Below are 21,654 nucleotides of genomic sequence, written 5' to 3' on the forward strand. Positions count from 1 at the left end.
TATAAAGTAACATGAACTTAGCCTCCCTACCCAGACCGTGAAGGTAGCCAGCTAGTTAACCAGCTGGCTAGTTAACCAGGGGCAGATTTCCCACGGCAGAGTGTTGGTGGCCCAGCCACAGGGAGCTCTCCCTCTCCTTAGCACCTGCAAGGACAAGGTATGATGCTTCCCCGCCTTGCGATGCAGCTGCAGCTACTATCCCCATGCTTCACGTTTCCATCAGGCTTTGGCGATGTGAACATCCTTATCCTCCTCCGGGAAGTCTGATGGCAGGTTTGACAACATGCGTCAATCAGCGCTGAATGAACATTTCAGGGAGTCTAATGAATCAGACACAAACCCTGGCAGATCACCGCGCCCATCTCCTGTAGGAGTTAACATCCTGTTTGCCTGTTCGTGCACAGGGGCCCTGTGCTGGGACAGCAGCGGGATCCAGAGGTTAATGCATCTAATTTTCGGTATGCTGTCCTGAGCTTGACTTTACATTGTAATTCCCCTTAAAATACAAGCATGAAGTGTTCATACTATTCAATGTAAAGGAGGAAAATAATTTTAAAATGAGAGGGCTTAACATGTTTAACTGATTTGTTCTCATTTTTTAACTATCGGAGATTTAAAATCATGATACCAGGCTGTGACTCCAAGTGGAACTGACACTGATTTTTTACTAAAATTAAAGCTGAGGTCTTTTAACACAGAATAGAAAAACGTTGGACATTTTAGATGTCTGCCTTGGAACAAAGGACATCTTTGAGTAACAAGGCGATGCTCCTAGAAGAAAAAATAAAAGTCTGTACGTTCTGTGTCAGTAACTGGAATTCTTTCTTGTTATCACAAACACGGAGATTAATATTTCAACCAATTTACTTGGAAAATTGTAGAAAATTATTGAAATACAGATGTAGAAACTCAAACTATTTCTTGAGAGTCTAATTGAAAATCAGCTTATGTCACTTTTTCTTTCCAAGAATTTTAAATAAAACTTGATGAAAAATACAAAATATGTATGAAGCTAGAGATAGTTCTGATGAAAGATATATTTTGTATTTGTGTCTAAGTATCAGCCCCATCTCTATGCTGACCACTTTCAGCGTTACAATAGCATTGCCAAGCAGTCCTCCTCTCTTTTACAAGAGGAAGAAAACACTGCCGATCTTGCAGCATACATTGATCCAAAAAACTATCATTTTTGTAACTCATTCTCAAGAACTAATTTTAAAATCCTCAGATCTCAGCCAAGCTATTAGGGATTTTGTCAATTTAACATTACAAACCCTGAGAAACACTTTAGAGTAAAGTGGACCTTGTAATAATTTGTATGAATTTTATAAATCCATCTTGTTACATTTATATTTTTACAATATTGAGCAGAATATTGTAGCAGACTTTTTTCTTTTTTTTTTTTTCCTCATTTTACTGCACTAGTTTTCAGGGAGGCTGAATTTTAAAACAGTACCGAATAGCTGTATTTAAAGCCTACCTATTTTTGGATATTAATAATGAGTCTTCTGAGACATTAGAGATTCAGAAATTCAGGACAACCACTAAGGGACGTGTTCAGCTCCCAACCACTCTTCCTCACTGATGGGCAGCATTTAAATAATTCCCTCCATAAAAGGCTACTTGCGTTAAATTCTTGAATAAGAAAATGAGACATGAGATTACTGAGAGTAATGCTAAATGCCAGCTTGCTTTGTTTCGGCGTATGAAATACCATAAACAAAATTTAACCGTAAGTTGTTATTTTATTTATAAGCCCAGTATGAGTCAACAATATCATACAGCTGCAGAGAAAGCAAAGATGATACTGAGACACTTAACAGGAGTATTGCATAAAAGACAGAGGAATCTGCCCAAACCATTTCACACTGGTAAGGCTTCATCTAAAATACCAGCAGCTCAAAAGAGATGTGGACAAGTTGGAGGAAATCCCAAAGAGCAGAATGATCAGACTTCTAGAGTACGTGGCCTACAGAGAAAGTTTGAAAGGACAGGGATTATTTAGTGCAGATGATGGAGAGGAGTTGTGGTCGCAGCCTTCACACATGAAGAAGACTGCACATAAGAAGAAGGAAATAAACTGTTCTCTCTGTCTACAACAGCTGTTCTCTGTGCCTACAAAGGCTGAAAAAAATGAAAAGGCTTAAATTACAGTAACACAAGTTCAATTAAGCATTAGGAAACTCCCTCACTGTAATGACAATTCAACAATGGAAGAGATTGCAGGTGGAGTCTCCATCACTCTAGATGGGACAAGTATGTGTCACAAGTAGTGTAGTTACAGCTTGGGTCACAGCGCCGGATTAGGTTGCCTCTAAGAAAACATTCCAGCATTTTTATTATGATTCCATAATTTACATTTATTTCATGTCCAATTTAACTAAGGCTATGTTTGCGAGGTAGGTGATTCATACTCAAAACATACAGATGTTTTCTATAATAAAATTGTCCTCACTCATTTTAATAAAAATCTCTTTTTATTTATTCTTTCTTCCTCAAGCCTCCCTTGCTATCAGTCAGAGCCTTCTTCAGAGATTATTGCTAATATATCAAAATGAGAAAAATGTGAATATTTTTCTTTTGCAATTAAAATACATTTCTGAAGTTTGAAATTATTTTATTTTGCTGTCTAGTTTGTTCTTTCTCCTCTGTCAAATACTGTTTTTTTCCACTTCAGTCCTTTCTGAGTTTTACTTGGAGAAAAATGAAGAAACTGTATTTTTTAATCACAGTTAGTGTGCCAAGAAATGCCAGTATTCCTTGCATAGGGGCCTTATTAATGATGGCATTTGGGCTTTCTAAATAACATGTACTAGACAGAGGAGCCAGGATTCAGGGTATGGAAATCTGGTTATTGCAGACCACATAAAAATAGCATCTATTTCTTCTGTTTCACACATTTCTTAGTGCCACAATGGTCATTAAAACTGAAACTGCCATTTCTAAATTAACAGAAGGATGTATAGCAAAGCCTTAGGATGAAAAGAATTTCCACCATATGTTATAGCTGTTAATATAAAATTAAACTGGAGGGCGAGACAATGTTCTTTAAATTCCATTACATAATAGGCAAATGGTCAATTCGAAGCATGAATAGTGAATTTCCATTTTCAGCTCACAGGACTTAATTTTTGCCCGTAGAACATGAGCATCTTCTGCTAAATCTCAGTAACCGTGATGCACAGAGAAGCCCAGAGGCAGGAGCGGGGACCTGCAGATAACGAAGCTCATTCCAAATTGCGGCCACCAGAGGCAGGCACGACCGCAGCAGCAGACACCCAGCTGTAGACAGCTGATCCATCTGCTCAAAAATAATTAAAGCAAAAGACTGGTTTTCTGTACAAGCCTATTTACAAGTTAAGGGTTTTATTTCTTCAGCTTGATGATTTATGTCACATAGTTATTCTAGTGTGTTTTTTAAGTCACGCCATCTCCCATAATGTAATACAAGATTTCTTTGTAGTTATTGCAGTACCCCTCTGAATGCTACATTGAAGTTACAGTGGCTGACATTTTCTGGAGACATGCAGAACAAAAATAATATTTTTTTTCATTATATTATACAACATCTTCTGCAGCAGACGCCAGGCAAACAGCATTGTATTTGCTGAATTCATTAGAGGATCAGGGCCTTAATATTGAAAATTTCTTGCAGAAAGCTGTATCAGCATTCCATGCTATGTAAGCTTATAGATTGTACAACATACTGTTAATTCGTGAATATTGGGCACCTAAGGTAATTTAGTAAAACTTACATTTACTAGTAGTTATTTTATTTACCTGCGCTGAGGCAGGACACGACACGTTTCTCAGTTTTACGGCATTAGATTAATTCAATAACTGAGTTTTAACCTTGAATTGTCAAATCAATACAATTCAGAAGAATTCCAAATAAGCAAATAAATAACTATAAAATGGTAAACATCCTCTGTGTTCAGCTTGGGATGTCTTCACACAAATACCGCTAAAAGGGATTTCTAAAACGTCTGCACAATCTCCAATTCACAGTTAAGTGGCCTGCTTTTCACTCAGGGGCAGCTCAGGTTACTTGCCACACAAAAACACATGTATCAGGACCCTCGCTGTGAAAAATTGTTTGCCAACCTCCAGTCAAATGACAGAGCATGGCCTCTGGCCAGTATATAATTTAGCCATGCACCTCTTTCTGTCCTCAGCCTGGTATGAATGCATCCAGAGTTACACATACCTCTCTTCTAGCTCTGAGTCAGCTCCTCATTCAAATACAAGGCCTTGGTTTGTATTTCAAAGCAATTAGTGGATTGAATTGACAGCTGTATCAAACCCTGATTCTCCATCTGGGAGCTACTGTGGCAACCATATTCCTTTGGGATAAAGCCATCCAGAAGGCCCTGGAAAGAGCACGTGAGAGCTGGAGACAATTTTTAGCCTGGAGGTTACCCAGCCTATGAAACAGTCCTCTGGAGAACAACAGATATATCCAAAACTCGACCACCTCTAGAAAACACTGCAAATCCTTTCTGTTGACAAGCTTTCCTGGCATGAGTGTTGCTTGTGAAGTGAACATCCCATTTTACTCCCAACTCTACTATTTGTATTGATTTTGTGGAAGATATTCAACTAGTACCATGATAGTATTACAAAATCTAAAGACAGAATTTTTTTCAGTGTTACTCCCACTAAAATGTATACACACTTTGCATTTCTCTTGCTCTATTCCTGTCTCATGTGAATGAATGAAAACAATGTAAAACTCCTACTCTGGTAACAAAACAATAACACCAGTCACTATCTTGCAATGAAATATTGTGACTAATCTAACCTCAGCAGCTTTCCCATTCCTCCGAGGAGACCTTGTGAGCACAGCTTATCTCAACTGCCAGAACTCAGCTGCCACGTCCCACCTGCCATAAAATCTTCAAATCTCAGCATTCTCTCTCCTTTGAGCACTAGCAGGGCTCCTGCGGGAGGATCAGGGTGGATTTCATACCTATGGATATGTCCATCAGCCGTTGTTCTCTGGGACATGTCTTGACCAAAAATAACAGATGCCCATGAACGGTCTCTCCCTCACAAAAACCTTTGATACCAACTCTCCATACTCTCCCTCGTTCAAAAATAACACTCTCTAACACAGAGGCAAATAATATCTATTTCTATAATAAAACCAAGCCTGGAGACTCTTCTGCTCTCCAATACTTGAGTGGTAGTGATATCTTACCAAATATAGTGTACTGAGCTATTGCACAGATCTGTAAAAAACTGCTCGTATGAACTTACCTGAACCCTATGTTGCCTGAACTGGCCTCAAAGACAAACCACGCAAATGTGTGAATGCTCATGCTGCTGAATCAGTGATACGAAGATGCTTTGTGTGGGTGGTAAGTTGAGTGGTGGTCCATTACAGGAAAAAAATGCTTCTTCCCAACCAGATTTAATAGGACATAAAGCATTCGCAGCAGATCTCATTTTACTACAGCTTTGAATACGCTTTTCCTCCAATACCATAGCACATTTGTTATAATGCACTAATATATTAAATAATTTAATCTGATCAAACAGGTAAATAAATCTGTAGTGCTTCATCTCTGCTGAGTTTTCATGAAACAGTCACTGTTTCATGAAAAGCAGTCACTTGCAATGGGAATCCCCACAGTAATTATACACTAAAAATATTTAACATTTATCATCACGTCTTTCTCATTAACACGATTTGTCTCAAAAGCACGTACTTCGCTCAACAGTCAGGTACCGCTGCCTGTGACGCTTTGTGCCTCTCTGAACAGGCTCGGGTGGAGGTCAGAGGCAACTGAGTGTGAAATTAGAGTGATGGAAAATGGGGAAGGTTACACGATGGTGCCCAAAAGAGAGAGCGGGAGAGAAGGGTCAATTTTTCTTTGGATCTCCTTTTTTCCACACATACTGCGGTGTTGCGAACCTTTTGCTTCGCATCCTCTGGCATCCTCATTACACAGATAAATCTGGAGGTATGGATTTTAAGGCACGTACCTGGTTGTTCACAAGTCCTTCGGGAAAAGGCTGCCTGAGAGGCGACAGGATTCCTTGGAGGAGGTGACAGAGGGGCAGACAAGGGAGGGAAAGGGAGAGAGGGAGGTCATTCTGGAAGGAGAGGGGCGGCAGACAAAAAAGGGGTGACCAGAGGTGCCAGGAGCGGAGAAACTAACCTGTGAGGAACGTGAGGCACTGAGAGGAATCAGTCCTTCAGGGAAAAGGGTAGTTTCAGAGGGGCCCTGACTAACCAAGGTGAGGCTGAGGAGGGAAACTCTGAGGGGAACGGCCTCAACCTCGGGGTAAGGCGCTAAGGGAGCAGCTCACGGGCGAGGAACTGAGGAAAGGGGCCTGTGGGTCAAGGGAGGTGAGGCGCTGAGGGGAGCGGCCATTGCGTGAGGGGGCGAGGCGCTGCGGGGGGCGGCCCCGGGGGGGGAGCGGAGGTGAGGCGCTGAGGGGATCGCCCCTCGGTGCGGGGCGAGGCGCTGAGGGGAGCGGCCCCGTGGTGGAGCGGAGGTGAGGCACTGAGGGGATCGCCCCTCGGTGCGGGGCGAGGCGCTGCGGGGGGCGGCCCCGGGGGGGAGCGGAGGTGAGGCACTGAGGGGATCGCCCCTCGGTGCGGGACGAGCGGGACGAGGCGCGGAGGGGGGCGGCCCGGCAGGGTGGTGGTGAGGCGCTGAGGCGAGCGCCCGTGGCGCGGGGCGAGGCGCGGGGCGGCGGGAGCCGCCCTTGGGGGCGGAGCGCCGGGGGGGGCGTCGCCCGAGCCCGTGGGGCGGCACCGAGGGGCGCCGGGGGGGCGGGCCCGGCGGGGGTGGGGCGCGGCGGGGGGCGGGGCCCCGCGGGGCTGGGAGGGGGGAGGGTGTATTGTTCCTCGCGCGGTGCATGCCGGGCCCGCCTCAGCCCCCAACATGGCGTCGCGCTGTCACCTGTGTGTGTGAGGAGGGAGCGGGACGTGGTGGCTGCGGGCGGGCACGGCGGCTCCCGGAGGTCCCCGCTCCGCTGGCGCTGCGGTGGCAACGCGCCGTTCCTCGCTGCTCCCCACCGCGCTCCGGCTGTCCGGCACCCAGGCCGCTAGGGACCTCCCTGCCCCCGCCCTGCCCTCGCCATGGGGGGGTAGCGGGACCCGCCTCGCCTCAGCCCTGCGGAGCCCCCCCGCCGTCCGCGTCATGGGGTCCCCGGCGGGCGCCTCGACGGCGGCGGCGGCCACCGACTCGGCCCAGTGGCTGTCGGTGAAGGAGGAGACCATCTTCCTGCACGATGGGCTGATCCGGGTCACCGACCTTGCCGAGCTGCCCAGCGAGATCATTGGGGTGGCCGAGCCCGGCGACACCGAGCTGGAGGTGAGCCGGGCCCGCGGCCCCCTGAGCTGAGGGGAGGGACGGGGGTAGGGGCGAGGGGGATGGTGAGGAGGAGGGGGGACCCGAGGAGAGGAGAAGGAGGAGGATGGTGTTACGGGGGGGCGCAGGGAGAATGACAGGGGGAGGATGGGGGTGCCGGGAGGGAGAATGGTGGATGCGGATGCAGGGTGAAAGGTTTGGGGTACGGAGCCAACTGGTACTGAGGCAGCCTACTTGTTTTAAGTCAATCTAATTTATTTCAAATAATGATGAAAGTGGAGCTGGGCAGGAGGTGGTGAGGCGCTAATGAAGATGGAGGTTGAAGTATTGGTGCTACCTCCTTGTTTTGAATCAATAGGTTTAGGAAATCCGAACCACGCTCGTGTATTTCAAGGTGGCCTTTGGCTCATTTATTTTTATTTATGGTTTTGTATCTTTTTGCCGTTACTTTTAGATGGTTTGTAATTAATCAGCCTTATAATAAGATGCTTAGGGTACTGGGGTCTCTGGGTGTTTTATTTAGGCTGTTGACAGTGATCATTATTAAAGAGCGAGGAGGGCAGCTGAGATTTTCATTCCAGTTTTTTACCTCCTCAAAACTGCTGGTGGTTTTGGCTGCAGGCATATGCTACAGCTGTTTTATCTTATGAGGAGACGGTGAAGGACTGAATGTCACGGATTGTAGGTTGCATCTATTTTGTAGACTGCATTTTTTTTTTTTCCTCCTGTGTGCCTCCCTTCTCTTCTTTCACCCCGCCCTCTTCTCCAGCAATGTGGCTTGCAATGACACAGGGTCTTTGTCAGAGGAGCTGAGTGGTGTGAGCTGAGAGGGGATGGTTCAGCAGGAGCTTTATCTGTGTGCTATGTTAGGTCACAAGCATTTAGGCCGCAAAACCCTTTAGTGAGGCTTTGGCTGCTAACTGGGGTGTTGCTAAGAAGAACCCATGAGCCAGCCTTGCAGTACTGACAACATCATTGTTCGCCTTGTGACATGAAGTCTTTATGGTGTTTATGAAAACTTCCCACAGCCTTGTCTAAGGGAAGATATTTTTTGCTGAACGTGCATTTTTTTTTCAGTGTGATGTGACACCGGGGATTGGGATGGGAATGTTAGCTGCTCCCATGAAATGGATGTTGGCAAATATCACATGAACAGGAAAAGAGAGATTTTTAAGGTGGATGACTTACCTCTATGTGTATAAACATGGAATGATTCTCCCTTGTGATCAGAGTCCACTCTGGCATTCAGTGCAGCTTGTATTCAAGAAAATATTTCAATTCCATTGCATAGTTCTAGAAGCAGTATCGAGTTTAATAACTGTGTTAGAAAAATACATGCTCCCACAGCATTATTTGTGTTATATTGTAATAAAGGAGGATATCCTGTAAAAAACAAACCAAAACCCAAACCGAACCTTATTTTTAAGATCTTGCAAGCTAGACCAGAAGTATGGCCCAGCATGAAACTTGACACACAGCTTCACTTGACAAACGCTTTGGCTCTGGAGAATTTTTTGTTACTGCTAGGAATGTCTATGAAACTATAATTGTTTGGGGGAGATAGGGATGGAATTAGTGTTACTGTGTCTTGTCCTTTATGAAACTTTTATAATGAGTGTTTCAGCAATCCAGTGCCACTAATTCACATAATTTTTCCTGTTCCAGAGATTTTTTTTCTGTTGTGCATGTTCGCAGTGTGAAACTTTAAAATAAATAAATAAGACTTTTTACTGTGGTACTTATTTTGATCTATAGTCTTAAGTCACAGAATATTAAAGCATTTCATTTCTTTCCACTGAAAGAACTGATGACCACAAGTGACTTATTTTTCAGATCTTGTTTGTAAAATGATTTATAGTTTTTGGTATTGAGGGGGGAGGGTTAAAAAAAGTGAAATTTCAAGTGCTGTAAATGTAAATTATTTATCTCATAACTTTTTCTCTGCCTTTTTTTTTAATGTTGTTTTTTTTAAATAAAGGGCTACCTTGGTAAACCGGAATGGCTTTGAGGAGCCATTTTGTGGAAGTAGGTACATGCATCTTATTGAAGTGTGGCCATGCAATCAACTAATACACTGAATAGCTCATTTGCACTGTTTCTACTCCTACTTGCAATGTAATAAATATATTTGAAAATGGTCCAAATAGAAATCTCTTGGGATATGTTATTGGACAAGGGTAGGAGATGCTGCAGCTGCTGCGTTGATTAGTAAACTTCTGCAATACACTTCTTGTGCTTCATCAATGGTAGTCAGAACCCTGACTGAATTTCTGATATGATGTGCTTAATTAAAAAATGTAGTATACTTAAATTAATATTGGGGGGTGTGGTGTGGAAAGTATCTTTCTGGTCCGTTTTGCTTAAATAGCCCTTTAAAGAACTCATTGATGAATAATGTCAATGTATTTGGATGTGTTTCCTTTGTCCTTCTGTTCAAAGATTTTGTCTATTTATAAAAAGAAAAGCAGAGAAAAAATGTTACAGTACTGGTATTATGCCAAGAAAAGCTTATGATAATTTATTATTTTGTTATTTTGACTCCCATATAACTTTTACTTATTTTTATGTATTTATATGTGTGTATGTATATATTTTTCTTTTCCTTAATGGTAGGTTATGAAAGTGTTAACATTCGCTTTCATGTGAAGGTAACTTGTTCTAGGAGTATCTTTAGGTTTAAAGAGTGTGGGGTTTTGTTTTGGTTTTATTTTTTATGTGATCTAAATGATGTATGCCAACTTCCTAGACTGTCTATCAGCATATTTACAAAGAATACGTATTACCAAAAAGAAAGGGGGCACTGTTTTTTTTTCTTTGATAGAGTTTTGTAATGCTGTGCATATAAAAGCTGCTCCTGGTGTGGATTTCCCAGTAAAATCTTCTAGTCAAAAGAGACCTAGATTAGTTAGCAATTATGCAAGCCTTTGCACCCTTATTTTAAAGCCTTTCATACATAGAAATGACTTTCAAGGTGCAAAGTCTGCTGCTTCTTGGAGATGACCTTATGTGACTAACAACTGAAGATGTTGCCATGACATTATGTCCGGTCTCTGCCCTGGATGTCAAGGCCTGCAGAGGAGGGACAGCTTAATGGAAGATGAGCTGTTCTTTAATGTGCCACAATGGAGACTGCAGCACTTCCAGAATCCTCCCAATCAAACACCTTTCACAGAGACAATAACCCCTGGGAGTGGGGCAAGAGGTATGTCTGAAGGTAGAAGTCCCTTAAACCGTGCAGTTTTGATCTGCCAGCGTGCCAGAGTCAACATGCTGAGACTTATGAGAGTGCCAGCAATATAAATTGATGTGTTAACCCTTGGTAACTTAATAAGAAGGACACTACTGAACAGTGGTTGTTCACATAGGCTATGACATAGCCATTGGATGGCAAAAAAGCATTCACTTGTATCTAGGCAGTTTAGTTTGGTTGACATACGTTACTGTTGTAATCTTCCATTTGAGGAATTCTTTCTGATGCTCAAATTTGTGCCCGGTATTTTCATTAGTTTTAAATTTGCAGCATCAGCAATTTTTCAGCTAACTAATGATAGGGTCAGTTATTTTTTTCCACAAGGAAATAAGTGGGAAGAAAGGCAAATCTTCAGTATATGGTCCCAGTATAAAGTAGAGCAACCTTATGTGTCACTCCACTTAACTCGTAAGCACACTATGTTTTAGATAACAGCCTAACAGAGATAATAGTCATTTGGATATCTGTTCTTGCTGCTGTCCTGCATAGCCTGGAAAAATTCTAAATACCTGATTTTTTTTTTTTCTTTAATATATTTTTAACATGAAGCTAGAAGTGTAGCTCCTACCTCAGTAGCTGTCTGTATTATGTATATATCTGTCCTCATCTGATATTTTGACTCTTGCCAAGCTCTGTTATTGTAGGACACAGTATGAGATGCCACTGGGCAGCTGTCGCTCTGCACTGCAGATATGTATTTTTAATCAAATGTAAGTGTTTTTTAAAAAAAAAAAAAAAGTGGTGTCTTTTCCTCTTCCCCCCAGTGTGGTCTGGGCTAGCCCTCTAGGGAGAAGTTAATACAACTGAAGTCCAGTGCTATTTTAACAGCATGTGCCAATCCTGTGACTAACTTGTGTTTTCTGTCAAAATGATTTAGACTTGAAGGGATCTGCTAAACTTGAAGCTTTCACCCATTTTCCTCATGGACTGGAAGAAAGATTTTGTCACTTTTCCCTGATTGCTGAAGGAGAGAGTAGTTCTCTGTAATTTTCTAGGTCAGCGCTTCCCAAATCTTTCTAGCTGTGACCTTACTTCCATCTACAAGCTTCACCTCTGTCAAGATAAAAATCCCTAATGCCAGCATAAACAACTGACTTTTTACTAAGTGGATGACCCTTCTTGGGGTTACAACCTCTAGCTTGGGAACTGCTGATCCAGGCATGTATGTCAGGCTTGTAACTTTCCTAGTCCTGCCTTTTGCATCCCCTTCCACTTCAAATACTTCAGTATTCCTCTTTGAGCGTGTTTATAGCTTTCAGAGTAACACCAGATGAAGCTAGTTCTTGAAGTTAATTCTGCACAGGAAGATAACATTACAAATGTGAGCCTTGGCTGTTACTTTTGCACAGGAGTTGATGGCATTCTTTCAGGCATCACTGTAAGTCTTTCGCTTGCCTTTTGAGAGGACTCTGAAATCTTGATCGTTTTCCTTTTAAGCTCACTTTCATTAGATAATTGTGTAAACCACCAATATTGTGTGATTTTAATCTCCAGCAGAGTTGCTGCTGTTATCATCAATTTTCATAAAATGACCTGTTTGAATTTATTAAAATTCTATACTATGGACTATATAGTAACTTCTATACATGGACTACCATGCCTCTTGGCTTTTTATTTTTAAAGTCGTGTTTTAGTTATCCCAGTAGAGAAATATTAGAAAACTACTTCTAAATGATGACTTTGCAAATATATTTCCCAAATATAGTTCTTATTACCAATTGGAGCTGATTAGTTCAGTCATCTGCGATCTCAGATGTTTAAATGAAAAAGATTTTTCTCTACCTTTCACAGGCATTTTCATCTACTACTTAAATAAGAGCCAAAGAAGTATTTTAATGAACAAATGAACAGATGAAGAAACAACACTTTCTTTTATAGCATTTTTTTCTGTGTGTTTACAGCTTGCCTGTACTCTGTAATTCATCACGGATATGAAGGTCATTTGGTAAATTTGTACAGTTACAAAAAAATTTGTTTGGTACAATGTTGTGTGTGCAGTAAAAGATACAGGTTTCTTAGTGCTTATTTCTGAGCAAGTAATTAGGTTTCTAATGCTTTCACAAGGGAAAATAGTTCATGCTTTTAGCTGAGTTGTTAAAAAGCTGTGCTGCTATGTACAGGATTATGAATCAGTAAAGGCTTTGAACAAGGTGATATGGTTAAAATTTCTTGGAGCAGAAAAAATCAGAACAATCTTGAAACGTGTAGTTTTCAACTGCAACACTAAAAGCATAATGTAAAGTATGCAGCAGCTGCTAAGAACCTATAAAATTTCAATATCTAAAACATCAGGATGAAAATGTTTGCACATACTTATATATTTTACAAACACACAGGTGTATCAAACAAAAAGCCTCATAGAGGGTTTAGAAAAATGTTTTAAAAGAAATCAAGGCAGTGTTTGCACTAAGACAGCTTCCTACTGTGTCTCTTCAGAAATTGCTGTAAGCAGAAATGCCATTACCCAGCAAAGCAACAGAAAGTGGAAGACTGGGAGTATGTATACAATGTTGTTTATGGGAGCAGTTTAAATTTTGATGTGTATTTCAATTTTCAGGGTACTTTTAAAACTCAATTCTGGTATTTCTCTTATAGAATAATCTATAAATCTTTTTTTTACATGATTTTATTTGTATTTCTAGAGACCAAAGAACCAAGTAAACAAGTGGCGCTCCCTGTATGTTAACTCTGTGGTACAAGAGGAATGACCTTATAGCTGTAATGTGGTGTTGAAAGTAACATAGTTAAATTTTTTTATGCCGCTGTTAAAGATACCTTATGATTTTGAGGTTGTTTCTGTTTTTCTGTATGGTTTGTTCCTCCTGTGAGATGGGAATAATACTTGTTTAATACTCAGGGGGCTATTACCGATCTAATTGATATTGGTAAATGTACCACCATCTTCAAGAAGTTGTTATCTTTATGTGTGAAGTTCAGCCAATTTAATTATGTAGAGAAAGAATTAAATGCTATTTTGGAGATTTGAAGGCTTTCACTTGCAATATGTAACTTTAGGAGAAAATACACCTTTGTGAACAGCTTCATTGCTCATCAATTCCCTATGTAGCAGAATTCAACAAAACCAGCATATTCAGCCCGAGACTGTCATTTAAGCTAGGAGAGAGCATTTACACTGGGAGAGAGCTATTGCAAAAAGTCCTTGTTCAAGTCTGCCATTGACCATGCGTTTTCTTCTTTCTTTTCCATCCTACTTCTTTCCATTCTGCCTGCTGTTCCACACCAGGCAACTGGTCTAAACTAAAAATCTAGCTTAAAAAACAAACAAACAAACAAAACCCAACCCCACAGGCACTACTGCCAGCACCAGGGAGAGGGCGAGGGGGCAGGAATTTTAGCCAGAGGAGAAAGCTGTCTTGTAGTGGCAGCTCACTTTTAAATTTACTTAATAGGGTCATAAAACCTCAGGCTAAAACTCTTCATGTAGATTAGCGTGTCTTAATTGTACTACCTCCGGTATTTACTACCAGTAGAGAAACACTTTACCTAATAATAGTGAATGCCAGTGACTACTTTCTGGAGCAGTATTGGCAAAAATAATGTTTAATGGGAAGAAGTATCTGGTTAAGGTCATGTAGCAGGATGAAACAGGACAAAAATCGGATACAGCAGGAAAGATTACATCCTTCCATAGTTGATGATCTAAAATTAGACACCTTTCGTGCTTTTCAATGTTGAAGAAGATGTCAGTGACCAATTAGAGTGATTGAACTTTGGATCAACCATTTTCTAATTAAAATATTTATTAAAATTGATTTAAAATATTAAACAAGGAAATAACATTTAAGGACAAGATACTGCAAAATTAAGAGAGTGACAATTAAACTTTTTACTAACACGGTTTTTAATTATATGTAACTTCAGGCTTTTAAGCGTGAGACTTTAAAAACCAAAACTTTTCAAAGGTAGTCTTTGCTAACTAGAAGTAGACAAAATTGGAAAAGAGGTAATGATCAGAGTCACAGTGTATGAACTGTAATTTCAAAGTGACTGAAGAGTAGGTTTCTCATTTGCAAAAAGTGTCAATGTGATGTTTACCCTACTTACAAAATTAGATATAGAACAAGATCTTAAAAAGCAATGTTGTTTTATTTCTTCCCCTGATTCTAGGGGTTGGTTACATTAGAATTTATGCTAGAATTACTTGGTTATTAAATTAGAATTACACTTATTGCACTGACACTGCGTATTTTTTTTGTTCATTAGAAGTTATACTTTAAACTTTACATTTCTATTATAAAGGGGTTTTTTTTGTTAATATTGTTGATTGTTCCTAAGGAAAATGTTAATATGTCTTATCTAAAAGCAGAAAATGGACTATTTTAGCACTGCCAATGTACATAAGGTAGACTGACTTTAGATTTTCTTTCAATTCTCTTTACATTTGTCTTTATAAAATGACGAAGTTATTTTAACTGCTACTGAGCATCTTAACTTTTTCGTGTCCTTGTTTTCATAGTATATTAATCTGCATTATTTTTGTAGCTTGGCTAGTTATCTTTTGCTATTTCTGAATATAATTTGTATGTTCAGATTTTGTTTAGTATTCTTCTTTTAAGCATATGTTTGTTTGTGTTTTTAGTTTGATGGTGTTACTGTTAAGCTGCTATTTCTGTTAGAGATTGTCTTTTGAGATGTAAGTAGATACTTGGGTAACTTGTTTTATGGCAAAGCAATGTGATTGTTACATCCTTTTTATCCTCTTAGATTCTGTTAGTCAAAAGTGATTGGTGCTGTGAAGTGATTGATTATTTACTGGTTCAGGTGACTGCTTGTGATGTGCTAGCTTTTGGTTATCTGCTTCTGAGATCTCCCCAAGTGTTGTATAGGTAAATGTCAAGGCAAGGTGCCCAAATACCACTAACAAAAGAATGCTGGAAATCAGTCCTAAATCAGAGCTCAAACTCAAGTGTAAATACTGAGGCATCAAGGAGGAAAGGGAATTTTACCTCTTGCTGAATGAGGAATAGTTGTTTGTTCAATGAAGTATTGGAGAGGACAGCTTGAGTAACAGGCGTGCATCTACAGAGAAATGAATTTGTGCTTATTTTAAAAAAGAGAATGGTCAGATCTTCTGGATAGGAAGAGAATAAACTAATTTGTGGGAGAAGGATTAAATTTTGCTGGGGGATTTAAAAAGGGAGATTTGGCAGAGTACACCAACCTTTATAGAAGAAGAAACCCTCTTTAGTGGGTGCAGCCCCGGGCTAAAGGTGTTCAGAATGGCAGCCTCTGACAGCCATGTGCCAGAGAGGTCTGCAGTAAATCAGCTGGGTAAAGGATGGGGAAGACCTTTCTGATTCAATCTTAGAAAATCTATGCTAAAATGACTTGTACTATTTCCTTTCTTCACCCGTGTCTTTTATAAACACTGGTAGTTGTATTGTCTATTTCGGAATTTGTGAATAAATGTGGTGGTTTTTTTTCTTGCATTTTATTTAACTTGCTTTGACTTCAAATAGCTTCAAGATGACAAGCTTTGCCTTAAGATTTGAGAAAACTGTAGTCGGTGTGCTGAGGAAACCTTTGCAAGGGCTGTGATTCCTTTGTGAAGCCTTTAGACTATCCAAAGGGAAGCAGTAGATATGGCATGGACCAAGTGAAGCTCTGTCATAAGCGTTGGGTTAGAAAGAGGTATCTTTTGCTAGCCAGTGAGAACCAGAATCATTCCCTGGTATATGGCAAGATCTTAGGAATGTGCCTGAACCCTGAAAGCTCCCAAGTTGTCACAGCCAGTCACTGTGAAAATTTGGTCTTGAAGCTCCTTTTTGGAGGTAGCTCTGAGTTCTTACCTCTAGTCAGTAAAATGTCTTTTGAGGAAAACAGACTTTAACAAAATTTTCTGGAGACTCCTGTATCATAGATGACCTTACACCTTTCTGCTAGTATCCTGTTATTTTCTGGAAGTGCAAATGTCTGCTTAGACCTTCAGATGACGTTGACTGGTTAAGTTTTTTCACTGGTTCCATAAGCTGTGTATGAAAATTAGATGATGTAAAATTGCTTTATTTTCAAAAATCTGTAAGTCCCATTTTGGAACTGTCTTCTAAATCTCTTGAATCTAGTATATTTCATACATCGTTAATACAAATTAGTGCATATTTCCTTTATAAAAAAAACAAAGCAAAACACTCTCAACAGTTCCAGACAGACCACACTATGCTTATAAAGCAAATTACAAACTGTGAGATCCATGAGAAAATAAAACTTCAGTAGGGAAAGGCTTTTCATCAGCGTATCTGCAAATATTTGACACTGACTTCTTGTCTTGATTTATACAAGACAGACTCAGAGATGTAGAGCAATATCAAAGACAAAAAATCCATCTTCCTGCTAAACTGTGGGACCTGAGGAACAAGAGCGTGTAACACAGTGCAACTAGTTTTTGTAAGTGTACCTTCAGATGGGCCCTAATGAGTGACAGAATTTGCAAGGTTAAAGTATATCGAAAACGTGGACCTTTCTGCAACAATTTGGTTACAGTTTTGTTAATGAGAACCCACCAAACACAACTTGGTAGCTTGAAGGGAACTGAAAAAGCATTCATCAGTTGCAACTGGAACTCAGTCTTCCGTTGCGTGTGCAATTTGGCTGAAATAAAGCAATTCTCATGTGTTTGAATATTTGAATATTTAAACCTTCTGCTTGTTATTACATACTGGGTACAGATTTGGTTCAAAGTCCACATGAGGTTGTACAAAGTTTGTGAATTAACATAGTGGTATACTTATAATTTAGGTGGGTGCAACTTTTTTGAATATTATCTGGCATGGATTGCAGGGTTCCACTATGTTTATGGGAAGGGGAGAAGACTACAGGCAGCTCTCTCCCCCCATGGAAGTATAATCTAAAAGGGAAAGCCAACTAAGCATACCACAACTTATCTTTTGTGGTGTCTTTGTTATTACCATAGCCAAAGACCATAGACCTATTTTCTTCAGCATTTAATTCTCAAGATAAAAACATTAATTCTCTTTTTCCTCCATTTCTGCAGCTTGGTACCACTTAGTTGAGGATCCATCAAGTATTTAGTTCAGTTCAAGAAAGTCAAAAGCAAACTGGTTTAGAAAGTGATTGCATCTATAGCAGGAAACAATTAAACTTCTTTTTGAGACAATAGAACACACAAATTAACATGAGGTAGTTATTTTAAATGTATAATATGTGGTTTAGGGATTAATATTCTTAATCTCTTTGAAGAAATTAATTAAAAGTGGTTAATTAGTTTTAAGAAGCTCAATACTAGCATCTATTCAAGTGTAATTACTATGTGAATTACTTTAAAGTGAACTTTTCATGACTCTTAACGATGTATGCTTCTGAAAAGCTGTTTCATTGACTTTAGTAAGGGTGTTTGTAGAAATGGCAGATGTGATTTGTCCTGAAGCATTTTATCAAGCTGTTAAAGATTCTACAATTAGACATAAACATCTATTTCATATTCTGTATGACTACTGCCTACAATTAAAAAAACCAAACAACCAACCCTATATGAAATTACCCATTGCATCTCTTAATCTCTCACATTCCCCTTCCTTTTTTTTTTTTTTTTTTTAATTAGATGAGGGAAGGACAGCTTTACAGCACAAGGATGAGCTAAAGAGAGTGTGTTTGGGGGTGGATGGGATGAGGCAGTGCGGCATGCAGGCAGAAGCCCTTTGGACACTGGATCCAAAGTATCAGAAAATGTTCGGCTCATTGCTTTCCTTGAGGTTGCCATAGCTTAAGTGACTTTGCTGATCTCAACTGTTGTTGTATGCTGTAGGGATAAAAGTTGTCTGTAAATTACTTAAAATTCTGAGTTCTTTCAAGTACTGGGCTGGGTACTAACCCATAAATATGTTTCTTTCTGTCATGGTTTACTTGTTTTCTGTTGTTCCAGCTTTGTCTCCAGTTTTACTTACAAGTGCCAAAAAGGCCTCTTCCTTCTGTCTGAAATGATGATGAGGTTTTTAAACTATGGCAGCAACCGGAAATATTTTGAGAAAGATGTAGCTAAGTGCAATATGAGAAAATAGAGGAGGGAAAAAAAACAGGGGAGGGAGAGCGTATAACAAAACTCTTGGTTCGTTTTAGGGAACTGGTTGCTTTGTTTGTTTGAAAAGCTCTAAAGCTAGAACATATACATTCTTATTACAAAATATTGTTGACCTATTAGTTTCCATAGAAGGGCTCTAAACTCAGCCCCGGGGACACTCCACCCCCTCAGTCCTTTTGAAGTTCTTAGCAAAATTGCCTTGGTTACAAAAAAAAAAGCTCCAGGGGAGGCGAGTCTTTATTTTCAAGGATGCTATTTTGTATCTATTTTTCTTTACAATCTATATTATTGTTGTTTTGACATCACGATTGAAAGCTTAAAAAATCTCTTGTCAGCAACCCCCAAGCCCAGGCCTCCATGATAATGCTGACTCAACAATAACAGACTCCATACCACTTGCATGCTCTTTGGCCTCCAATGTAACTTTATTCATGCCCAGAAATGGAAAAAAAAAAAAAACCAACCCACAATCTGTTGTAGAGGACAGCTGATCTACAAATCATACTACAGGCATATGTTACTCCCCCCTCTTAAGAAAATGAAAACCTATATAAATACCAACTTTTTCCCTCCTTTCAGATACTAACATTTGAGACCAAGAATCCGACAGAGCTGGCTGAGCGCTTACGATCTGTGTGTGGAAACCAGAGCAATGCTTACGCTCGACTGCTGGAGTACCGACTAAATGCTCTGCGTGGACTCTGGAATGCCCAGCGCCAGCTAGCCTTGGAGGAGCAGCATGACCGGGAGAGCTCGGGGGATGAAGAAGCGCTGGCCTTGCTCAAGCGTCAAGGCTTGTTACAGCAGCCTGAACAGGCGCCGTTTACTTCACGAATGGGGCTTCTATTGGTCTTTCCCCTCATTCAGTCTCAAAGTAGAACAGACCCTTCTCTCTGTAACATAACTGCTGAGGTGCTATTGAATTGCCTTCGAGACTGCCAGCCTTTGAGTTTGACTAAGGAACCAGCTGACTGTCTTAATGGGATAGAGTCTTTGCTGTGCTCCTGGCTGGAGGACACTTCTGCTTCAGGCCAACAGATTCCATATAAGCAAAAAGAAAATGCTGCTGCTGCCCTAGTTGCCTTGGCTTGTGCAAGGTAAGAAAACTGTACTGAAATGGCATGTTGTGGTTGATGTTGGTAAGTGTTTATATTTAAACATAAGAATCAAAAATGATGTGACCACACTGTTGATACTAATTTTTAGTTTACATTAGTATTTTTCTTTCTAATATTTAAATATTGGTTTGGAAAGGGTGAAACTGATAAGCTAAGCATTTATTTTTTGCATGTGTTTAGCATATGTAAAACCAGAAGGATCTAGGTTAGAAATGCCTCTTGTGCATATTGCTGCCTCTACTGCAGTGATCTGTTCTAGGAATGGTTCCAAATGTTTTTGTCGTGGAGGAAAGTTGTCTCACTTTTCCCTCTGTACTGCCCCTTTGATCCTGTAGTTTATGCACCTTCATTTGGCTGTAGAAGTAATGAAGTTACTGCCAAGTTTCAGGGCTATTCATTTCAGATTTCAGTGAAATATCTGGAGGCATTTTTTCATTTTGTTGCCAGTGAGGAGTTCAACTAGTGTAGGTTGAACTGTTGCATGCCCTGCATGGGTTTAGCACAGCATCAGGTGATTGAGGACAAAGGGGCCATAATAGCTTTTAATAAAAAGTTACTGTTTTTAGGGGATGGGTCTTGGAGAGAAGGGGAGGAGTATACAAAGCTTAGCTTCTGCAAAGCCATATGAACGTGTGTCTAAAGTCGCTAGTAGCCTTTTGAAAATCTTGGCTTTAATGTTTCTCAGATTGCAGCCTTGTCTGTCAAGTTTAACTCTGATTTAAGGTGTTGAAGTTCTCAGGAGATGTCATGATTTGCTTTAGAAAAAGGTTTATTCAAATGAAAAACACTTAATTTCTAGTGTACTTGTTCTAATGAAGTCAATGAGAAATCAACTATATGTGGCAAACTCTTCTGCACTGACAACTGCCGTATCTAAAAGGCAATGTACTTGAACATAGCTCAGATAAATTGGATTTGATAAACACGATCTCATTTATTTTTTTCCAGATGTCAATTTTCAGGAAGTATGGGATGTTCTTTTGCAGCTGAATTTGTAAAAGAGCTAAATTTCAAATACAGCTTTTGAAATGAAGGTTGATCTTGTATTTTCTTTGCAAATCTGTCTTGCATTGCTTACAGAGTTGTAATATCCTGACATGCTTTGTTCACCTATGAAAGCCTTGCATTTTTCCTTTAAATATGTAAGTCGTGTTGGGTACCATTATGAAGAAAAAGTCCTCAAAATGAGCCTATTATTGAGATTCCTAGTTGCAATCTTGGGTCCTTCATATTGCTAAGAATAAAACAACAGGGTAAATATTGCTTTAAATAATTAATTGAGGTGCTTTGAAGTATTCGGTGTCAATTTTCTCCAAGCTGAGGTTTATCAGTGAAAGCATACAGCTGAAAATGACAGTGGGGAAAACAGGGTTTGGGGTGTGGAGGAGGAAAGTTAAGGAGCTCAGACCGACCATGTGTGACAGAAAGCAAAAGGCTCTATTCAGCAGAGTGCATGGAAAGGATCTCTTCAATTGATCAGTCATGCTTCTGAAGAAATCAATTCATAACTGACTACTGTCATGCCTAAGACGCAGTCAAGGTTCTCGTATTTAGCTAGGCTATTATGCCTGGAAATAAAGCCACCATGTCTTTCAGAAAATGACTTCTTCCTAATACCCTGACCTTTAAAACAAAAACTGTGAAATATACTTTTTAAAGACCTCTATATCTCTTTATTTCTACAAAAAACAGGCGTTTTCCACTATATTAAGGTACAGATTTGATAAGTTCTCCAAAAAAAGTATTCAACTTATGAATGAACAAGAATTATAATTAGAGTTACAAACTCCATCTGTTTGTAAATACCACAATAAAATTTTAAAGCAACACACTTTTAGACAAGATTAGAAACAACAGCTACTTTTGTTTAATTTTGTTTTCAGAAGTATGTAGTCCTTATATGCA

At 40.0% G+C, this 21,654-nt stretch overlaps 1 protein-coding gene across 9 annotated transcripts in view; it reads left to right on the forward strand.

Annotated features, from left to right (window-relative positions):
- Positions 1–6,850: 6,850 nt before the first annotated feature.
- The window catches only part of HECTD4 (HECT domain E3 ubiquitin protein ligase 4), a 78,916-nt gene continuing 64,112 nt past the window's right edge, over positions 6,851–21,654 (forward strand). For 7 of the 9 annotated variants that reach the window (XM_075167584.1, XM_075167587.1, XM_075167586.1 and 4 more), the window contains exons 1-2: positions 6,853–7,328; positions 19,211–19,728. In XM_075167584.1, the coding sequence (XP_075023685.1) occupies positions 7,155–7,328; positions 19,211–19,728 (692 nt within the window). In that variant the 5' untranslated portion in view covers positions 6,853–7,154. Of the gene's footprint in view, positions 7,329–10,268; positions 10,528–19,210; positions 19,729–21,654 lie in introns of all 9 variants that reach the window. The other 2 variants (XM_075167591.1, XM_075167593.1) reach the window with 2 other exon arrangements.

Source organism: Calonectris borealis, chromosome 18 (genome assembly GCF_964195595.1).
Source record: "Calonectris borealis chromosome 18, bCalBor7.hap1.2, whole genome shotgun sequence".
NCBI classification, from domain to species: domain Eukaryota; kingdom Metazoa; phylum Chordata; class Aves; order Procellariiformes; family Procellariidae; genus Calonectris; species Calonectris borealis.